The sequence below is a fragment of the Octopus sinensis genome, linkage group LG24, assembly GCF_006345805.1.
Source record: "Octopus sinensis linkage group LG24, ASM634580v1, whole genome shotgun sequence".
In the NCBI taxonomy this organism is placed as follows: Eukaryota; Metazoa; Mollusca; class Cephalopoda; order Octopoda; family Octopodidae; genus Octopus; species Octopus sinensis.
This window is the reverse complement of record NC_043020.1, coordinates 23411175-23431169: the sequence shown is the minus strand read 5'-3', so window position 1 is coordinate 23431169 and position 19995 is coordinate 23411175. Positions and strand designations below refer to the sequence as shown.

The window sequence follows — 19995 nt, the reverse complement described above, 5'->3', positions numbered from 1 at the left end:
GTTTCCGTCTACCAAATCCACTCAGAAGGCTTTTGTCAGCCGAAGGCTATAGTAGTAGTCACTTGCGCAAGGTGCCACGCAGTGGAACCGAAATGAGAACCATATAGTTGGTAAGCAACTTATTCTTTTGTAAGCCCAGTACTTATTCTATCGGTCTCTTTTGCCGAACCGCTAAGTAAACACACCAGCATCGGTTGTCAAGCAATGCTAGGGGGACAAATACAGACACACAAAAACACACACGCATATATATATATATACATATATACGACAGGCTTCTTTCAGTTTCCGTCTACAAAATCCACTCACAAGGCTTTGGTCGGCCTGAGGCTATAGTAGAAGACACTTGCCCAAGGTGCCACGCAGTGGGACTGAACCCGGAACCATCTGGTAGGTAAACAAGCTACTTATCACACAGCCACTCCTGCGCCTATATATATATATATATATATATATATATATATATATATATATACATACACATACATATATATATACATATATATATATATATATGTATATATATATAATAAATATTAGGGAATAAATCCAAATTTACAGGGAAAAATCAGATTTAGGATTGAATCCAATTTTATAGTAAAATATTATATATTAATTAGAGACAAAACCACTATTATGCAAATCAAACAAAGAAAGACTTAATCCAATACATAAAAAATTTTATATAAATTAAATAAAATTAAGTTATCCACTACAATTGTTTCCTTAGAAGTGACAAGAAACAATTGTAGTGGATAACTTAATTTATTTAATTTATATTAAATTTTTTATGTATTGGATTAAGTCTTTCTTTGTTTGATTTGCATAATAGTGGTTTTGTCTCTAATTAATATTATATATATATATATATATAATATATATATATATATATATACACATACACATACATACATATATATATATGTATATATATGTATATATATATATATGTGTATATATATATATATATATATATATATATATATATATATATATATATATATATATATATATATATATATGTATATGATAATTTATAGGGATGAGTATCCTGTTATTAACATTGGAGCCTCATTCAGAAACAGCAGTGATAGTGTAATACAAATGTTTTCTCTTCATACATCATCATTACTATTAAAAAAAATAATGAAGTGCTGAAATGATTATGAAGAAGCTTTCTCCTCGGTCACCCAAACCATCTGGCATGATTTACTTTAGTCATACAATTTCATGATATCTTCAATTGGGTAACGCTTTAGATCGGGCACTGCTGCATCTTTAGCTGCGTATCCTATGGGTAGCAATATGAGTACTTTCTCGTTTATTGGACGCTGAAGCATCTGTCGAAGTGCAGGACCAGAATTTAGTGGCGTTGTGGTTACTGTAACAAGACCAGCGTTCTGAAAATCATAATGAAATTAAAAAAACGTCATAACTTTTACACAACCGAATTCGAGAAGCGAAATATTTTAAAGAAGCAGCGCAAATGAGGTAAAGTGGAAAAGTCAAAGTGATTTACTGGGGAAATAGATGCCGACATATAAGCAAGCGTTGCTTGTATGACTGCGCGGTTGAAGAGTCCGGTTTTCTCATGCAGGTTTTCGATGGGTAAAAACGTCGCATAGTGACGAACTATTTGATGTATTTATGGGGTCATATAAGCTACTGGGAAAGACTCAAGAGATTAAAACTCTATTCCTTGGAGCGTAGGCGAGAAAGATATGCCATAATATACATCTGGAAGATCCTAGAAGGACTTGTCCCAAACTTTGGCATCGAGAGTTACACAAATGACAGAACTGGGCACAACTGCATAGTACCAAGGATTCCAAATTTGCCATCAAGATGTAGGACAAGATACTGCGATAGCCTGGGCTTCAGAGTTCCACAGCTCTTCAATATCCTCCTGAAGAACCTGAGAGATCTGCATGAAGTGGATACAGATGTCTTTAAAATAAAACTGGATCGCTTCCTGTCAGGTGACCCAGATGAACCAACTTCACGGCAGGAGGTTCAGATGAGGGCGGCTGCATCGAACTCTCTCATGCACCAAATGGCAATTGCTAAAAAGCATTCGTGAAGTAAAATCATGTAGCAACACCAAATGGCGGTGCCCCAGCATGGCCACAGCTCGTGATCTGAAACTAGATAAAATAAAATAAAAAATAAATATGTTAGTACTGACGTTCATGATCTTGTGGGCTTATTTATATGAATCACATTGAGATATAGCTACGCATTTCATGATATTGGCCTATACCGTGACAACGGTTTGGGTATTTCCCGTCGGTGTAATGGATACACCCTTCATAGATTTACGAAGCAATTAATTTATACCTTTAATCTTATTATTATCAGAATATTATGCGGATAGCAGAACCATTTTCCTGCTGATTCCGATGATCACACACTGTAAGGAATGATATGATTATCGTTAGAACCACCGAACTTCTGCAAAACCATATAATTTCTAATGGCTAGCCTATCTTATATATATCGTGCTTCATATCGCTTTATATCTTTGCGAACGTTCTTCGAATCGTTTTATATCTTTCCGAACGTTTTATAAGCTTCTGGAATTTATACGTTCACTATTACAAGTCAAACACAATTTCTACCTTTCGATTTATTATATTCCAATAGTAATACCGGGCACTGGCCTTGGATTTCATATTTTACAAGTCATTATGACGTTCGTCCAAAAGATTGTGTTGCTTTATGAAGAAAAACCAGGAAAACCAAGGATTGTGAAGTGGGAGACACAACAGACGTTCAAAAATACACACAGACTGTTAACTTCATTTAGATATTTATTATTTCCAGCCAAAACTTTTATTGCATAAACAACTACGTGGTCATTCAAAACCACACGAAGTCTGTTGACTCCATTTTAATATTTATTATTTGGTACGACAAAAATGTTGGCATTAAACAATAAATTAAGCTCTCTTAGCGTGTTTATGAATGACTGATACGTCTCGCACACGGCAATCGCTTTAGTTTCAACATGCTGCCTCACCTTTAACCACTTACCTGGTCAGTATATTTCCGAACCGAAAATCAATTTGTGATATATGTATACTTCTTTGGAACGAATTTATTTTATTGATATTTTGCAAGTGTTTTAAGGAGGTTTTAGAAAATGTGTAACTTTTATGCTTTGCTCCACGGTTACCTGTTATTACTTATGGAATTACCTGAATTGCTGCCAGCATTATTCCAACAGATATACTCGTACTAATCTCGTTGTAATAATAGTTGATCTTCTTATCATTTTCACCAATTCCATACACCTGAAACAAAATAGCTTAGCTTTTAATGAGATCTCATAGGAGTACTACAACTATAGGATTCAAGTAATTTGTCCCCGCAGATTACAATTATTATTATTATTATTATTATTATTATTATTATTATTATTATTATTATTATTATTATATTATTATTATTATCATCATTATATTTACTTTTAATCGGCATCTTGCTTACAGAAACTTGCCGAAACACACCCAGCGTCCTGAGGCAAGTGAAGGATAAGACACTTTACAGTATGACAGAAAGCTTGGGGGAGGGGAAGGAAGTGAAATATCGTCATGTAATACAACGAAGACATTTAAATGAATAAATGAAACCTCCTCTGATATGTGACATTTGATGCTGCTGTCCTCATCTGTGTTTCTTGCCGTGGCGAGAAGAGATCCGGTTCTGTTTTGAAGACACATACATCCACACTATGGAGGTCTCTCAGCAATTTTCGAAGGATACTGAAGAGCTGCGGGTTCTTGACACTCACTTACATGGATTTGGTCAACCCGAGGGTATAATAGAAGACATTTGCCCAGATTGCCATGTAGTGGAACTGAACCTGAAACCATGTGGTTTGGAAGCCAGCTTCCCACCAAACAGCCACGCCTGCGCCGATTAACATTTATAATGTTTTGTATCCTACTCTGATTCGTTCTTATCTCGATATTATTCCCAGCATTTCACTCTCTGTCTCTCACAGTATTCCTCCTCTCTTTCCCAATATATATATTCTATATATATATATAATATAATTTTCAATATAAAATAGTCTACATTTAAACACAAGAGAAGCTGCCTTAAGTATATATATATATATATATATATATGTACATATGTATTATATATATGTGTATGTGTGTGTTTATGCATACATACATGTAGGGTTATATATACGCATATACGCACAGTGCCATAAATCAAAACTTCTTCGCAATAACTTTAGCATTAAATAATATTTATGTACATTTTAAATTGGAAAAAAAGTATATTTTTATTAAAGAATAAAAATCACAATTCGATACAACAGAATAATTTTTTTGTTTACCTTCTTTAAAATAACAATGATATATGGAGCTTCTTCCAGATACGGTTTCACCCACGTGGTCTGGGTTCTAGTTTGTACATCATACACCCAAGTTTTTCCCATCCTCCGTCTATAATTCATCTCTTCTTCAGTCTCGATGACTTTACGTATTTCTGCTTTGAGTTGCTGGTTTGATATCACTGCGTAGGTCCAGGGCTGAGTATGCGCTCCGCTGGGAGAAGTCCCTGCCAATAAAGACATAGACAGAGAAAGTAATATGATGCATGGAGTCCAGTAATAAATATCCTGGCGCCTCGCGTAAGTGATTTATTATTAAGACAATAATTTATTTGAGTGTATGATCATAGATGTCGTATCTGTTAAATGTATCTATACAAGGGAAATGTTTCTGTATAAATATATATGTGTGTGTGTGTTTGTGTACATATTTATATGTATATATATATATATATATATATATATATATATATATATATATATTATATATATATGTGTGTATATGTATATATAATGTATATATATGTATATATAATGTGTATATATATATATATATATATGTATATATATGTATATATATACATACATATACATATATATATATGCATATATAAATGTATAAGTATATGTAATGTATATATATATATATATATGCATATGTATATATAATGTGTGCATATATATATGTGTGTGTGTTTGTGTACATATTTATATGTATATATATATATATATATATATATTATATATATATGTATATATATATATAATATATATATATATGTATATATAATGTGTATATATATATATATATATGTATATATATATGTATATATATATATACATACATATACATATATATATATATATGCATATATAAATGTATAAGTATATGTAATGTATATATATATATATATATATATGCATATGTATATATAATGTGTGCATATATATATGTGTGTGTGTGTATATAATGAGTGTGTATATATATATATATGTGTGTGTCTATATAATTTATATATATATATATATATAATATATACACATATATATACATATGTTTTGGGGTGAATGGTGTGGGTGAGAATGTGTGGTTTTCAATACTGGATTGTTGTGCTGATTATGGGAATGAGTTCTTTATAATTCTAACCCAGAAACGTGTCCACAACGGACCGAAGACTGTTTGATTTCGCTATTTTCCTTCTCTTGCCTATGTGAGTTACAAGTAATGTTATACGTGGAGCGATATCCGTAGTAAATAGGAATAAGCAGTCTTTGCCAGCTATTTCTAAATTTTCGGTATGTAGTTAAGAAACCTGTTGCTTAGCTCTAATTATATATATATATATATACATACATATATATATATATATTATATATATATATATATATATATATATATATATATATATATATAATATATATATATATATATATATATATATATATAGGCGCAGGAGTGGCTGTGTGGTAAGTAGCTTGCTAACCAACCACATGGTTCCGGGTTCAGTCCCACTGCGTGGCATTTTGGGCAAGTGTCTTCTGCTATAGCCCCGGGCCGACCAATGCCTTGTGAGTGGATTTGGTAGACGGAAACTGAAAGAAGCCTGTCGTATATATGTATATATGTGTGTGTGTGTGTTTGTGTGTCTGTGTTTGTCCCCTTAGCATTGCTTGACAACCGATGCTGGTGTGTTTATGTTCCCGTTACTTAGCGGTTCGGCAAAAGAGACCGATAGAATAAGTACTGGGCTTACAAAAGAATAAGTCCTGGAGTCGAGTTGCTCGATTAAAGGCGGTGCTCCAGCATGGCCGCAGTCAAATGACTGAAACAAGTAAAACGAGTAAAACGAGTAAAACGAGTATATATATATATATATATATATATTTAATGTAGGAGTGGCTGTGTGGTAAGTAGCTTGTTTACCAACCAGATGGTTCCGGGTTCAGTCCCACTGCGTGGCACCTTGGGCAAGTGTCTTCTACTATAGCCTCGGGTCGACCAAAGCCTTGTGAGTGGATTTTGTAGACGGAAACTGAAAGAAGCCCGTCGTATATATGTATATATATATATGCGTGTGTGTTTTTGTGTGTCTGTATTTGTCCCCCTAGCATTGCTTGACAACCGATGCCGGTGTGTTTATGTCCCCGTTACTTAGCGGTTCGGCAAAAGAGACCGATAGAATAAGTACTGGGCTTACAAAAGAATAAGTCCCGGGGTCGAGTTGCTCGATTAAAGGCGATTGAAGGCGGTGCTCCAGCATAGCCGCAGTCAAATGACTGAAACAAGTAAAAGAGTAAAGAGTAATAACATTTTTTTTCGAAAAAACTTTTATCAATGGCCAGCATATTAAAAAATATCTTTTAAATGTTAAAATTATAAACAACTTATAAATAAGAGCAAACTAAAAAATGTCTAATGCCAAATATGCCGAAAATTGGACATAGAGTCCATTACCATATAATTTTTCACGATACGCACGCTACTAGAAAAAAAGCCGAGAGAAATTTCTAAAAAATTCCATTATTACCATATCGGACCGATTTCAGGGTTAGCTTGTAAGAACCCTCCCTTCGTCAGTGATAAATGTGCAAAGAAATAAATGAGATACTTACTCATACCCATGGAAGAAGTAAGTATGGAAGAAGTGGGTATGAGTAAGTATATCATTTATTTCTTTGCCACATTTATCACTGACGAAGGGAGGGTTCTTACGAACTAACCCTGAAATCTGTCCGAGATGGTAATAATGAAATTTTTAAGAAATTTCTGTCGGCCTTTTTTCGAGAAGCGTGCGTATTGTGAAAAATTATATGGTAATGGACAATATGTCCAATTTTCGGCATATTGGGCATTAGAAATTTGTTCGTTTGCCCTTATTTATAAGTTGTATATATATATATATATATATATATATATAAAATATTATTCGAGACAAAACCACTATTTTGCAAAACAAACAAGGAAAGACTTAATTAATACATAAAATTTTAATAAATAGTCAAAAAAACCGCCACTACAATCGTTTCTTGTCTTGATCGACAATCTTCAGGTGGACTTCCGTATTCTCTCTTTTTTTTTTTTTACATAAGTTATTTCTATGGTAACGTAATTTTGGTTTGGTTTTTTTAACGGCTAAGAATTTAATTTCACTTCATTATTTGAAATTGACTTGTAGTATGTATTTTATATATCCTTATGTCATATTGTTATTTTGATATTCTGGTTAATTACGATGTATTTAATGTTGTTTTCATAGGAGTGTTTATGTATATGAGATTGTGTGTGAGTTTTTAGTTGTATATTTTATTTATCTGTATGAGTGTGGGTGTGTTAATATTGTTGTATATATCGAGTTTAGTGAGTATATATATGAGTATATGTGAGGGAGTATATGTATCTGTTGTGTGTGTGTGTTTTTGTGTGTGTGTGTGTTTGTGTGTGAATGTGTATATGGGTTTGTTATTTAGGTTTTGGGATGTTTGTGTTAATTTGTCTGTGTGGGAGGGAGTGGGTTTTGGTGTATATTGAGGTTTATAAATTAGGATAGTTATGTGTATAAGTTGTGGGTCTGTGGTTTACGAGTGTGTATTTGTGTGTGAATGTTTAGGTTTAGGGGGATTACTATATAGGTTTGTTATAGAGTTTAGTAAAGGGAGATTTTATCGTTATATGCTTTTATGAGTTTTGGTTTATCATGGTTATTTTAGGGAATTCGTGGTAATTTGTCTATTTTCGATGTTGGTTGTTTTATTACATTGTTTCATTCATAATTTTTGAGTGGTGTTCGTTTTGCCACGTGAATAACCGGGTGGTGGACTAGCGTTGCTTGGAATTGTGAATGGAATAGTGTAGTAGTGAGGTAGGCATAGAGAATGGGTTTGGGTTACTGCAAGTTGTTTGTTAGAGATGCTAAGGTGAGCTAAAGTTCATAGATGTATATAATGATTTTTCATGGTAGTTTTTTAAAGAATCCATTCATAATAAATTTTTTTAAGTAGTGTTGTTTGCCACGTGGATATAGTTTTTAGTTCCATTTTCCTATTTCTCCTTTCATAATTTAAATGACGTTTACTTTCCATGGCGCGTATTCTTTTTTTACATAAGTTATTTCTATGGTAACGTAATTTTGTTTTGATTTTTTAACGGCTAAGAATTTAATTTCACTTCATAATTTGACACTGAATTGTAAGTATGTATTTTATTTATCCTTATGTCATATTGTTATTTTTGATATTCTGGTTAATTACGATGTATTTAATGTTGTTTTCATAGGTGTGTTTATGTATATGAGATTGTGTGCGAGTTTTTAGTTGTTTAATTTATTTATCTGTATGAGTGTGAGTGTGTAAATATTGTTGTATATATCGAGTTTAGTGAGTATGTATATGCGTATATGTGAGGGTGTATATGTATCTGTTGTGTGTGTGTGTTTTGCGTGTGTGTGTGTTTGTGTGTGAATGTGTATATGGGTTTGTTATTTAGGTTTTGGGATGTATGTGTTAATTTGTCTGTGTGGGAGGGAGTGGGTTTTGGTGTATATTGAGGTTTATAAGTTAGTATAGGTATGTGTATAAGTTGTGGGTCTGTGGTTTACGAGTGTGTATTTGTGTGTGAATGTTTAGGTTAGGGAGATTGCTATATAGGTTTGTTATAGAGTTTAGCAAAGGGAGATTTTATCGTTATATGTTTTTAGGAGTTTTGGTTTATCATTATCATGTTTTTTTAGGGAATTCGTGGTAATTTGTCTATTTTCGATGTTGGTTGTTTTATTACATTGTTTCATTCATAATTTTTGAGTGGTGTTCGTTTTGCCACGTGAATAACCGGGAGGTGGACTAGCGTTGTTTGGAATTGTGAATGGAATAGTGTAGTAGTGAGGTAGGCATAGAGAATGGGTTTGGGTTACTGCAAGTTGTTTGTTAGTCTTTTTTTACATAAGTTATTTCTATGGTAATGTAATTTTGGTTTGATTTTTTAACGGCTAAGAATTTAATTTCACTTCATAATTTGACACTGAATTGTAAGTATGTATTTTATTTACCTTTATGTCATATTGTTATTTTTGATATTCTGGTTATTACGATGTATTTAATGTTGTTTTCATAGGAGTGTTTATGTATATGAGATTGTGTGCGAGTTTTTAGTTGTATAATTTATTTATCTGTATGAGTGTGGGTGTGTAAATATTGTTGTATATATTGAGTTTAGTGAGTATGTATATGCGTATATGTGAGGGAGTATATGTATCTGTTGTGTGTGTGTTTTGTGTGTGTGTGTGTTTTGTGTGTGAATGTGTATATGGGTTTGTTATTTAGGTTTTGGGATGTATGAGTTAATTGTCTGTGTGGGAGGGAGTGGGTTTTGGTGTATATGGAGGTTTATAAGTTAGTTTAGGTATGTGTATAAGTCGTGGGTCTGTGGTTTACGTGTGTGTTTGTGTGTGAATGTTTAGGTTAGGGGGATTACTATATAGGTTTGTTATAGAGTTTAGCAAAGGGAGATTTTATCGTTATATGTTTTTTAAGAGTTTTGGTTTATCATGGTTTTTTTTAGGGAATTCGTAGTAATTTGTCTATTTTCGATGTTGGTTGTTTTATTATATTGTTTCATTCATAATTTTTGAGTGGTGTTCGTTTTGCCACGTGAATTTTATTTTTAATTCCATTTATTCCATTTCTCCATTCATTAATTTAGAGATGTTCGTTTCCAGAGCGGTTATACTTTTTATATATATGTTAAGTTCCTTGGTAAAGTAATTTTGTTTGGTGTATATGTTGAGGCTTATATGTACTTCTGGGTGTGTGTGAGTGGGGTGGGAGTTTGTATTTGTTATGGGTGTGTGGTTTACGAGTGGTTTTGTGTGTGAATGTATAGGTTAAAGGAATTGCTATATAAGTATGTTTTAGTGTTTAGTAAAGGGAGGTTTTATCATTTCTGTTTTGTGAGTTTTAGCTTATCATGGTAGTTTTATAAAAGAATCTATTCATAATTTTTGTGTTTATTTGTCTGTGTGGGGTTGAGTGGGTTTTTGGAGTATATGTTGAGGTTTATATGTATGTATTGGTATGTGTAAGTGGTGTGGGTATTTGTATATGTCGTGGGTGTGTGGTTTACGTGTGTGTATTTGTGTGTGAATGTTTAGCTTAGGGGGATTGCTATATAGGTTTGTTATAGAGTTTAGTAAAGGGAGATTTTATCATTATATGTTTTTATGAGTTTTGGTTATCATGGTAGGTTTGATAAGGAATTTGTAGTAATTTGTGTCTATTTGCGATGTCTGTTGTTTTATTGCATTGTTTCATTCATAATTTTTAAGTAGTGTTCGTTTTACCAAGTGAATATAATTTTTAATTCCATTATTCCATTTCTCCGTTCATAGTTTTGAGTGATGTCCGTTTTCTAGAGCGTGAATGTGGGTTGTATGTGTGTGTGTGTGGGAGTATGAATAAGTATTGTGTTGAAGTATTTAGCTATTTTATTTATTTATTATTTATAGTTGCCTAGACATTTTTATGTGTATGTATAGGGATATATATATAGGTGTGTGATTTAGTGTATGTAGTTAGATATGGTTATATATAATTAGGTATATGCGTATGGGTGTATATATAGTTTATTATTATATTATTATTATTTTTTTTGTTTTGTTTTATATTTTATATTTTATATTTTATATTTTATATTTTATATTTTATATTTTATATTTTATATTTAATTGTTGATAGGTTTTTTTAGTTTATATATTGTTTATATATTGTTTATATATGGATTATAGATAGGTTATATATGGATTATATACTTATATTTTTTCATTCATACTTTAATTATTTTAAAATTATTATTTTTATATTTTAAAATATTGATTTTTTAGATTGGAAGTCCACCTGAAGATTGTCGATCAAGACAAGAAACGATTGTAGTGGCGGTTTTTTTGACTATTTATTAAATTTTATGTATTAATTAGTCTTTCCTTGTTTGTTTTGCAAAATAGTGGTTTTGTCTCGAATAATATTTTATAATATTTTACTATAAAATCGATTTAATCCTAAATCTGATTTTTTCCCTGTAAATTTGGATTTATTCCCTAATATTTATATTATTATATATATATATATATATTATATATATATATATATAAATGAGATAGGGGTTGTAAATTCAACCCTCCATGGGATAACATATATCCAATATACTGCTAGAGAAGTACCCAACAAAGCTAATACATAAATGTTAAAAATTGCGATGCAATTAATTCATCTACTGTATTATGTGGGCAAAGGTAAAATTATTTTTACCGTAAATTAATAATACAAAATGAGAAAATGGAAAAATATCTATTTCTATTTCTATGTCTTGTTATATTTGTACTATATTAATGTATAATATCATTGCTATTGTGTAATGGTTTAATAAAGTATTGATTGGGTATTATCAGATGGTTGATGATTGATTTAGATATATTTCTCCATTTTCTCGTATACATGCATACATACATTATTATTTATGTGGAGGATACATGAGTACGTCAGTATAAGCGTGGCAGTATGAGGTGCCAGGTTGTACCACATGTTCGTTACTCGTCTTTGATACGTTTACAATCACAAATATCAAGCTGAACAAACGGCTTGAAACAGATCCCGCGACGCTCGGTGTATTCTACTCGTCCAAGGGATTAATCCGTATTTTATCAACATGGGAAACGTTATTGGTAACCTCATATTCGAAATGGCTGTAATAGGGTTTAAAGAATTAAACCGATATTTTTAACAGGACAGGTAAAAAAAAATCCAATTAGTTAATTGTTAAAAAGTGCGCTGCTATATTTTTCGCTGACTCACACGTAAATATAGGTCGAGTGTAATTAAATTTGTTGACAATTTAACATAATTCTCAAAGGTTTTCATATATTTTGGAAATTCAATTTTAAGATTGACAAGTAACTCTAGTTAAAAATAACGTATACTTCATATATATGCAATAATTGGTTTTCCAATTAATGTTTGAATGGTATTTTTTTCAATTATACATATACACATTATCATACCCACGCACATATATATATATATATATTATATATATATATATATATATATATATAATATATATATATATATATACTGGCCAGATCGGAGTAATCTCAAGATTAATCAGCCGAAATTGCGAAGATGATCCGGTTCTTGACTGAAGATTGAAGGCTTCGAATGTCCCGTCCGTGTTTTTTGTATCGTCTTCTAAATGTTTTACGTTCTTGTCCCAGTTTGTATTTTTTTACATTTACATATATATATATTTATATAAGACAATAAGTTGAACAATGCAGTTTAAATATTTCATACAAACAAATGTGATTATTTTGGTTTTGATATATGTAGAGAATTTATCTATGTCCGAAGAGAGTTGGTTTCTTTCTCTGTTTTCTTTATATGTATCGATAAGTATATGCATGTGTGTAAATGAATGAGGGGGTGTATATGTGGATTAGACAAGATATATCTTGTCTAATTTTTTTATTTGGCTCGTTGTTCGTATGTGGCGTATTTCTTTTGTATTGTATTACTTTGTTTTTATCGTATGTATATATATATTTAAATGTTTTTTTTCGTTGACGGTATCGAGTTGGTTTGGTTTTTTTCGTTTGGTCTCTATAACTAAAAAGACAGTTATCTCCCCTGTATTCTGATAGATTTTAAGTCAGAGTCATAGTTTAACCCGTTTTATTTAGATAATTCATTTATTTAGATTCGAATTAATATATAAAATGATATTTTCCCATATATAGTTACATGTTTGTAAGAATTGTATATGTATGCATATTCTATATATATATATATATATATTGATGAATAACTAAACTTGTGTATGTGAATATGCATGTGTGTATACGTAGGTGTATGTGTGTGTATGCATGCATTAATGATTGGTGTCTGTGTGTACATATAAGTACATATAAATTTGTATATATGAATGTGTGTATTATGCAATTAAATCGGTTATAGAAATGGATAGCTATAGAGTTAAATTTAGGAATTTAAATAATTTCAGTTAGATTATTTACTTATTTATGATTAAGCTTGCCCTCAAAATGCGTTTTTACAGAAGCCTTAGAAGTTATAAATATTTTCAATTGAAATGTTTCGCGAAATATTCAAGGACATATGTCAATGTGATGAATCATCATTACATATTTAACCGGATTTGATTACCTTGAAAAACTTCGTTTTCTTAATGAAGCGAAAATAAGTGTAATTTATGAGATATGTCATTTGTTTGTATAAAATATTTAAATTGAATTTATAATTGTTCAATTTATTCTTTTGTTTTTCAATTCTTGTTTATATTTACATATGAATAAACTGTTTAGTTTTCTTTACACCTATTGGAATAACATTGTTATCGATATTGGTAATAACAACCAGTAAATTCGTCGGATATTTGATATCCCTAAGTTGATTTTTACACCTAGCGAAATTTATATATATATATATATATATATATATATATATATATATATATATATATATATATATATATATATATATAATATATATATATATATATATATATATATATATAGGCGTAGGAGTGGCTGTGTGTTAAGTAGCTTGCTTACGAACCACATAGTTCCGGGTTCAGTCCCACTACGTGGAACCTTGGGCAAGTGTCTTCTACTGTAACCTCGGCCCGACGAAAGCCTTTTGAGTCGACTTCTTAGAGGAAATACATATATATGTAGGTGTATGTATATGTTTGTGTGTCTGTGTTTGTTCCCCCAACATCGTTTTACAGCGGTTCGGCAAAAGAGATCGATAGAATAAGTACTAGGCTTACAAAGAATTAGCCCTGGGGTCGATTTGCTCGACTAAAGGCAGTAATTCAGCATGGCCACAGTCAAATGACTGAAACAAGTAAAAGAGTAACAGAGTTTATATGAAGGCGCATGGCTCAGTGGTTAGAGCGTCGAGCTTACGATCGTGAGGTTGTGAGCTCGAATCCCGGACCGGGCTGCGTGTTGTGTTCTTGAGCAAGACACTTTATTTCACGTTGCTCCAGTTCACTCAGCTGTAGAAATGAGTTGCGACGTCACAGGCGCCAAGCTGTATCGACCTTTGTCTTTCCCTTGGATAACACCGGTGGCGTGGAGAGGGGAGGCCGGTATGCATGGGCGACTACTGGTCTTCCATAAAAACAACCTTGCCCAGACTTGTGCCTCAGAGGGTAACTCTCTAGGTGCAAACCCATGGTCACTCATGACCGAAGGGGGTCTTTACCTTATATATATATATATATATATATATATATATATATATATATATATATATATATATATATATATTGTTACGGTTTGGCTAAGTGCAGTTCTTGGTGACCCACTTTGGAATGGTGGCGCCGGCACGTCTGGAAGAATAGTAACAGTCCTTTGTTTACTGGGAGATTAATGGGGTTTGGAGGGACCTTGTGACCTTGTGCCGGTCGAGAAGGGGTCAGAGAGAATGTGAAAGAGGAAGACAGAGTAAGGGCTGAAAGCAGATAGAGAGGATATTGGTAGTGAGAAAAAGATAGAGTAAGGAATCTAAGAGCAGATGGAGAGGATATTGGCAGTGAGAGAGGATGAGGGGCGATAGAGATAGGCAGTAGGGGACCAGGGCAGTTAGAGAGGGTATGAGCGGTAGAGACAGAAGGAGATGAGAGAGTAGAAGTCGGGACAAGGAGGTGAGGTTTTGGGCAGTTGGTAGTCGGTCGTCAAGGAACACAGACGGATCTTGGAAGTCGGCAAGGAGTTGGAATTTTAGGAGCAAGTTGGGATGCGAGAGCTTCGCGGCACAGAAGGGAATATGTACAGAGGAATTGGCGGTACGGAGAGATGAGGTGCAATATGGGACACTGGCGATTCAATTAGGAATTAAGGTATTTGATTATGTATTGATACGTGTCACGATGTAAAGAGACAGTGAAAAGAATTGGTGTATTGAACAGTGAAAAGAACAGTAAAGGACTTGTTGATGTGACGTTATCTGTGATGTGTTTTGCAAAAGAACTGTGAACGTTATCTGTTGAAGTGATTTGAAATAGAACTGTTGTCTCCGGACGTGAACTTTGAATTGTACTCTTGAATTGTTGTTGTTATTATGCTTTGATCTGTTGTATGATGTATTGAGTTGTCACGTGCATGTTCTCCTTTAAATGTTTGCCTTAAATGCTTTGATGTTGTAACCATTGATTGTCGCATAAACTAGTTGTTAAATGTAAGCCAGTGTTGCCTCTGTTGCCTTGCCTCTTTTGGTGTCTCTCTCGGTTGCCTCTCTGTGTCTCTGTTGCCTTGCTGCGGTTGTGTCTCTCTCTCTCTCCTCTCTCCGACGAGTTTCCGTAGCTTATTCGCTGTATCGAACGGGCCTGTGTGTGAGGATTTCCGTAACAGTTCGAATCGCGGAGGTCCCACCCTGTGTGTCGTAACAATATATATATATATGCGCGAACACGCTATTTTTAAGATAGCGTATTTTACATTGTATCTCATATATATACGTAAGTATACATATAGAATGCAGTAATTAAGAATGGCATAGAAAAGTCTTCTCATCTGATATGGAGTAGCTGAAATACTTGCAAGATACCCTAGTCCGATAGTATTCACGGTCATCATGTGCTAAGCTCAGTTTCATTGCAGCGTCTTTGTAACTATGGCCAACTACACCGTTTTCATATCTTCGAATAATGTATGTAGATTGGGGAATATGATATAGTAAAGCTCTCAGATAGTATCGCTCTTGCTGCTGAAACAAAGTGGATATTCTTTTTTCGGAGATGCCACAATTTCTCACAATTATTCCATCTCTAAAATTCAGTGAAAGCGGTAGAGAGTAAAGCTGGTGATTCCCGGTTAACTCGCATTCATTCAGTGAGAATGAACCTGCCATGTGTGTGGATAACCTCTTCAATATCGTCATCGTCATTAAGGTAAATATATTGCTGTTGGGGTAAATGAATTGTAAACCGTTAGACTGCAGGATATGAGTCATGTAATTTAAACCCTAAAATCCTCCAGACTGCTTCTGATGAGGATGCACAGGGGCCATTCACGTATATGTGTTTTGATTCTAACAGGGGCCATTCATATAATTTTCAATTTCATCTTTGTGTCTTTGCCGTACACTGGTTTGTCCACAAATGTTGACTGTCACTTTTATGAATATATTTGCTAAAATATTCAACTGATTTTATAGACGCACGTATGTCTACATTAAAATGACCTCCATATTTGACTAAAAAGAAGGGAGAATATGGTACTACTGGACGAATATCTAATTCAACATTGTAAATGTAAAATCATTATTTCGACGCCGGTAAGGTGGATGGTCATCATAACTGTATAATATATACAGGCGCAGGAGTGGCTGTGTGGTAAGTAGCTTGCTAACCAACCGCGGGTTCAGTCCCACTGCGTGGCATCTTGGGCAAGTGTCTTCTGCTATAGCCCCGGGCCGACCAATGCCTTGTGAGTGGATTTGGTAGACGGAAACTGAGAGAAGCCTGTCGTATATATGCATATATATATAAGTGTGTGTGTATATGGTTGTGTGCCTGTGTTTGTCCCCCTAGCATTGCTTGACAACCGATGCTGGTGTGTTTACGTCCCCGTAACTTAGCGGTTCGGCAAAAGAGAACGATAGAATAAGTACTGGGCTTACAAAGAATAAGTCCCGGAGTCGATTTGCTCGACTAAAGGTGGTGCTCCAGCATGGCTGCAGTCAAATGACTGAAATAAGTAAAAGAGTAAAGAGTAAAGAGTATATTTTCTTGAAAGTTTTTAGGGATAATATAATTCTCTCCCTGATAATAAACTACAGTTTTTTTCTGTAGGAATGTTGTTGCTCGACAACACACGTAGGTGCGTGAGGGAGAATACGAAGCCTCATTCGTATGTTTTGAATTCGTTGGCACTGGATGTTGGATATAGTTTGTCTGATGTTACTTGAATCAGCTAGGTATGTTCAATTTTTTCAATGCTCTCTAATTGAAAATCGTGAAATCTTGTGCTGAGGAAGGGAATGGTAGAGTGAAGATGTAATTCTTGCATCTCCATATCTATCTACCTTAGAAACACGCCCACAAGCAATCAAATGCCGAGTGCATTTTCGTTGTTTTTGCTCTATGCCTACGTGAATTGTTTTTGGGTATACGTTATCTGGGATATTCTTCGTATAGTAGAAGAAATAGCTAAGTTATTTGGCTGCTATTTCGAAAAGTTCGGTATGTGGCAAAGCAAATTCTTTTTGCTGAACCCTAATTATAATTATACTCATAATTATAAAAAGTATATATATATATATATATATATATATAATATATATATATATATATATATTCGTTAGCGCCAGCCATACGAGCATCAACAATTTGATCTCTTTGAAAGTTCTATAATGTGTCATTTTAATGAATTTTAATTAACTTTTCCTGATGATATTTGAAAAGAAACACCAATTTTAGCAAAACATATTAAGTTAAGCAACACTAATGATAAATCAAAAAATATAGAAAATAAACAGGCTTTTGACGGTTTTATAGATATTTCAAAATTATGATGCTACGATGGTAGGTGCTTCCATTATTTTGTCCAACCCCTGTATACACACACACACACACACACACACATGTATATATAGATAGATAGCTACACACACAATCTCATACACTTATATACCATTATAAATATTTGATATGTGCGCTTCATATCGCTGATAAACTTCATTACACATATATACATGACTTCTTAACTATAACTGCACACATAGCAACCTGTAGTGGTCAAATACAACTAAGTCTACCTGAACGCACCCACACACTCACACACACACACACACACACACACACACACACACACACACACACACACTCATGCAAACATATATATATATATGTAAAGTCAATAGGACAGGTAAACAGGACAGGATGGGACATATATATACAAACGACACCGATAGAATAAGTACTAGGCTCTAAATATTAATCTTGAGATCAAATTGTTCGGCAAAAACATTTCAAAGCAGTGCTCCAGCATAACCGCATTCAAACGACTGAAACAAGTAACGTGATAAAGAGGAAAAGTAATAAAAGAAGCTCGTAAAATCCGTTCGTTATCATGGTCGTTGTTTAATGAATGCCGCCATATTGCAATATATTCGCATATCAAGATAATATCATGTGATAGTTGCTAATTAACTGAAAACTCATATACGAAGAAGCAAATTAACGCTCGTTTTTGTCTAACCGAGAAGAAACAGAAGATATTTGAAATAATATGTTGCAAAGTTTAATTTCCAATTTAGATATCGTTTATGAGAATTTTACGTTGAATATTTCATGAAATTATGGAGTCATATTGAAGGAAATGTTATTATATTTTATCATATTTTATTATATTTGATATTAGGAAATTGCATCTTCTTTTAAATAAACAAATATTCATTTATATATGATAATCGTTGCTGTTAGAATCAAAACACATCTACATGCATAATTACTGAAATATATATATGCATGAATACACGCATACATATACACAGGGACAAACACACAACCGCAGACAAATATACATACACACATACATACATAGATACATACGCATATACATACATAAATAAATACATATATATGTATATACACATCAGTGAATCCACTTAGCGGATAAATAAGCGATTCAATAAAAAGTCATAAAAGAGTTTACATATGTCTAATAAGGAATTATTATTAATCCCTTATGTATTCACGCATACACAAACACAACAACAAATGCACATTAATACATACACACATATATATATACACGTATACACGCACACACACAAATAAATATTTAATTATATTTGTATTATAGCTAGCTGTCTACTTATCTATTTAGCTATCTTTAGGTTTGTCTGTTTATGCATAAGTACATATATATATATATATATATATTTAAGTATATATATTATACGTGTATATGTATCATATATATGTTTATATGTAAATATGCATATGTATAGATATGTTGTGTGTGCGCGTATATATATATATATATATATATATATAATATATATATATATATATATATATTTAAACTCATTCACACCACACGACGTACATTCACATTTCCAACTTACGAAGGTGCGTACTTCTTAGTGCTCACAATTGCACATACACACACATCTATACAAATGTGTGTGCATTGTGGGTACGCCTACCTTTCTTAAGTATGTAAGAAGTTTTCTCTAGATCAATTTCTGTTTTGTTTCAATTGTTGTATTATTCTTCAAGCATACCTACGTAAAGAAAACCAAGAAACTCTCTGAATGGGTGCAGAATAGCGAAATTAATATACAAAATTTATATGTAATATATTTATAGAATTATTCTGAAGCTAGCTGGAAGCAAATCATTGCGTTTAATTCCACATCATAACTGATTAACAAAGATTTTTATTTCACTCGAAAATCTTATATATGAGAGCGTCCATGAGAATTTGTTTCAATATTAATTTTATATATTACTTTCGAGACTCATTATTAAAGACAGTAATTGCTTTGTTGCAATTGACTGTTTCTATGGATTAGTCTGCGAGTATAGATATAGTTCTGCGATGGGAGTGGTCACAATCGTTCATGTAAGCTGA

The 19995-nt window shown here is 32.8% G+C and overlaps 1 protein-coding gene across 1 annotated transcript in view; it reads right to left on the bottom strand.

Annotated features, from left to right (window-relative positions):
- Positions 1-1157: 1157 nt before the first annotated feature.
- Positions 1158-19995, bottom strand: part of LOC115223784 (iodotyrosine deiodinase 1-like) — a 38570-nt gene continuing 19732 nt past the window's right edge. The window contains exons 3-5 of the mRNA XM_029794451.2: positions 4352-4575; positions 3198-3293; positions 1158-1400 (exon numbers count right to left, since the gene is read on the bottom strand). Of these exons, the coding sequence (XP_029650311.1) occupies positions 1215-1400; positions 3198-3293; positions 4352-4575 (506 nt within the window). The 3' untranslated portion in view covers positions 1158-1214. The remainder of the gene's footprint in view (positions 1401-3197; positions 3294-4351; positions 4576-19995) is intronic.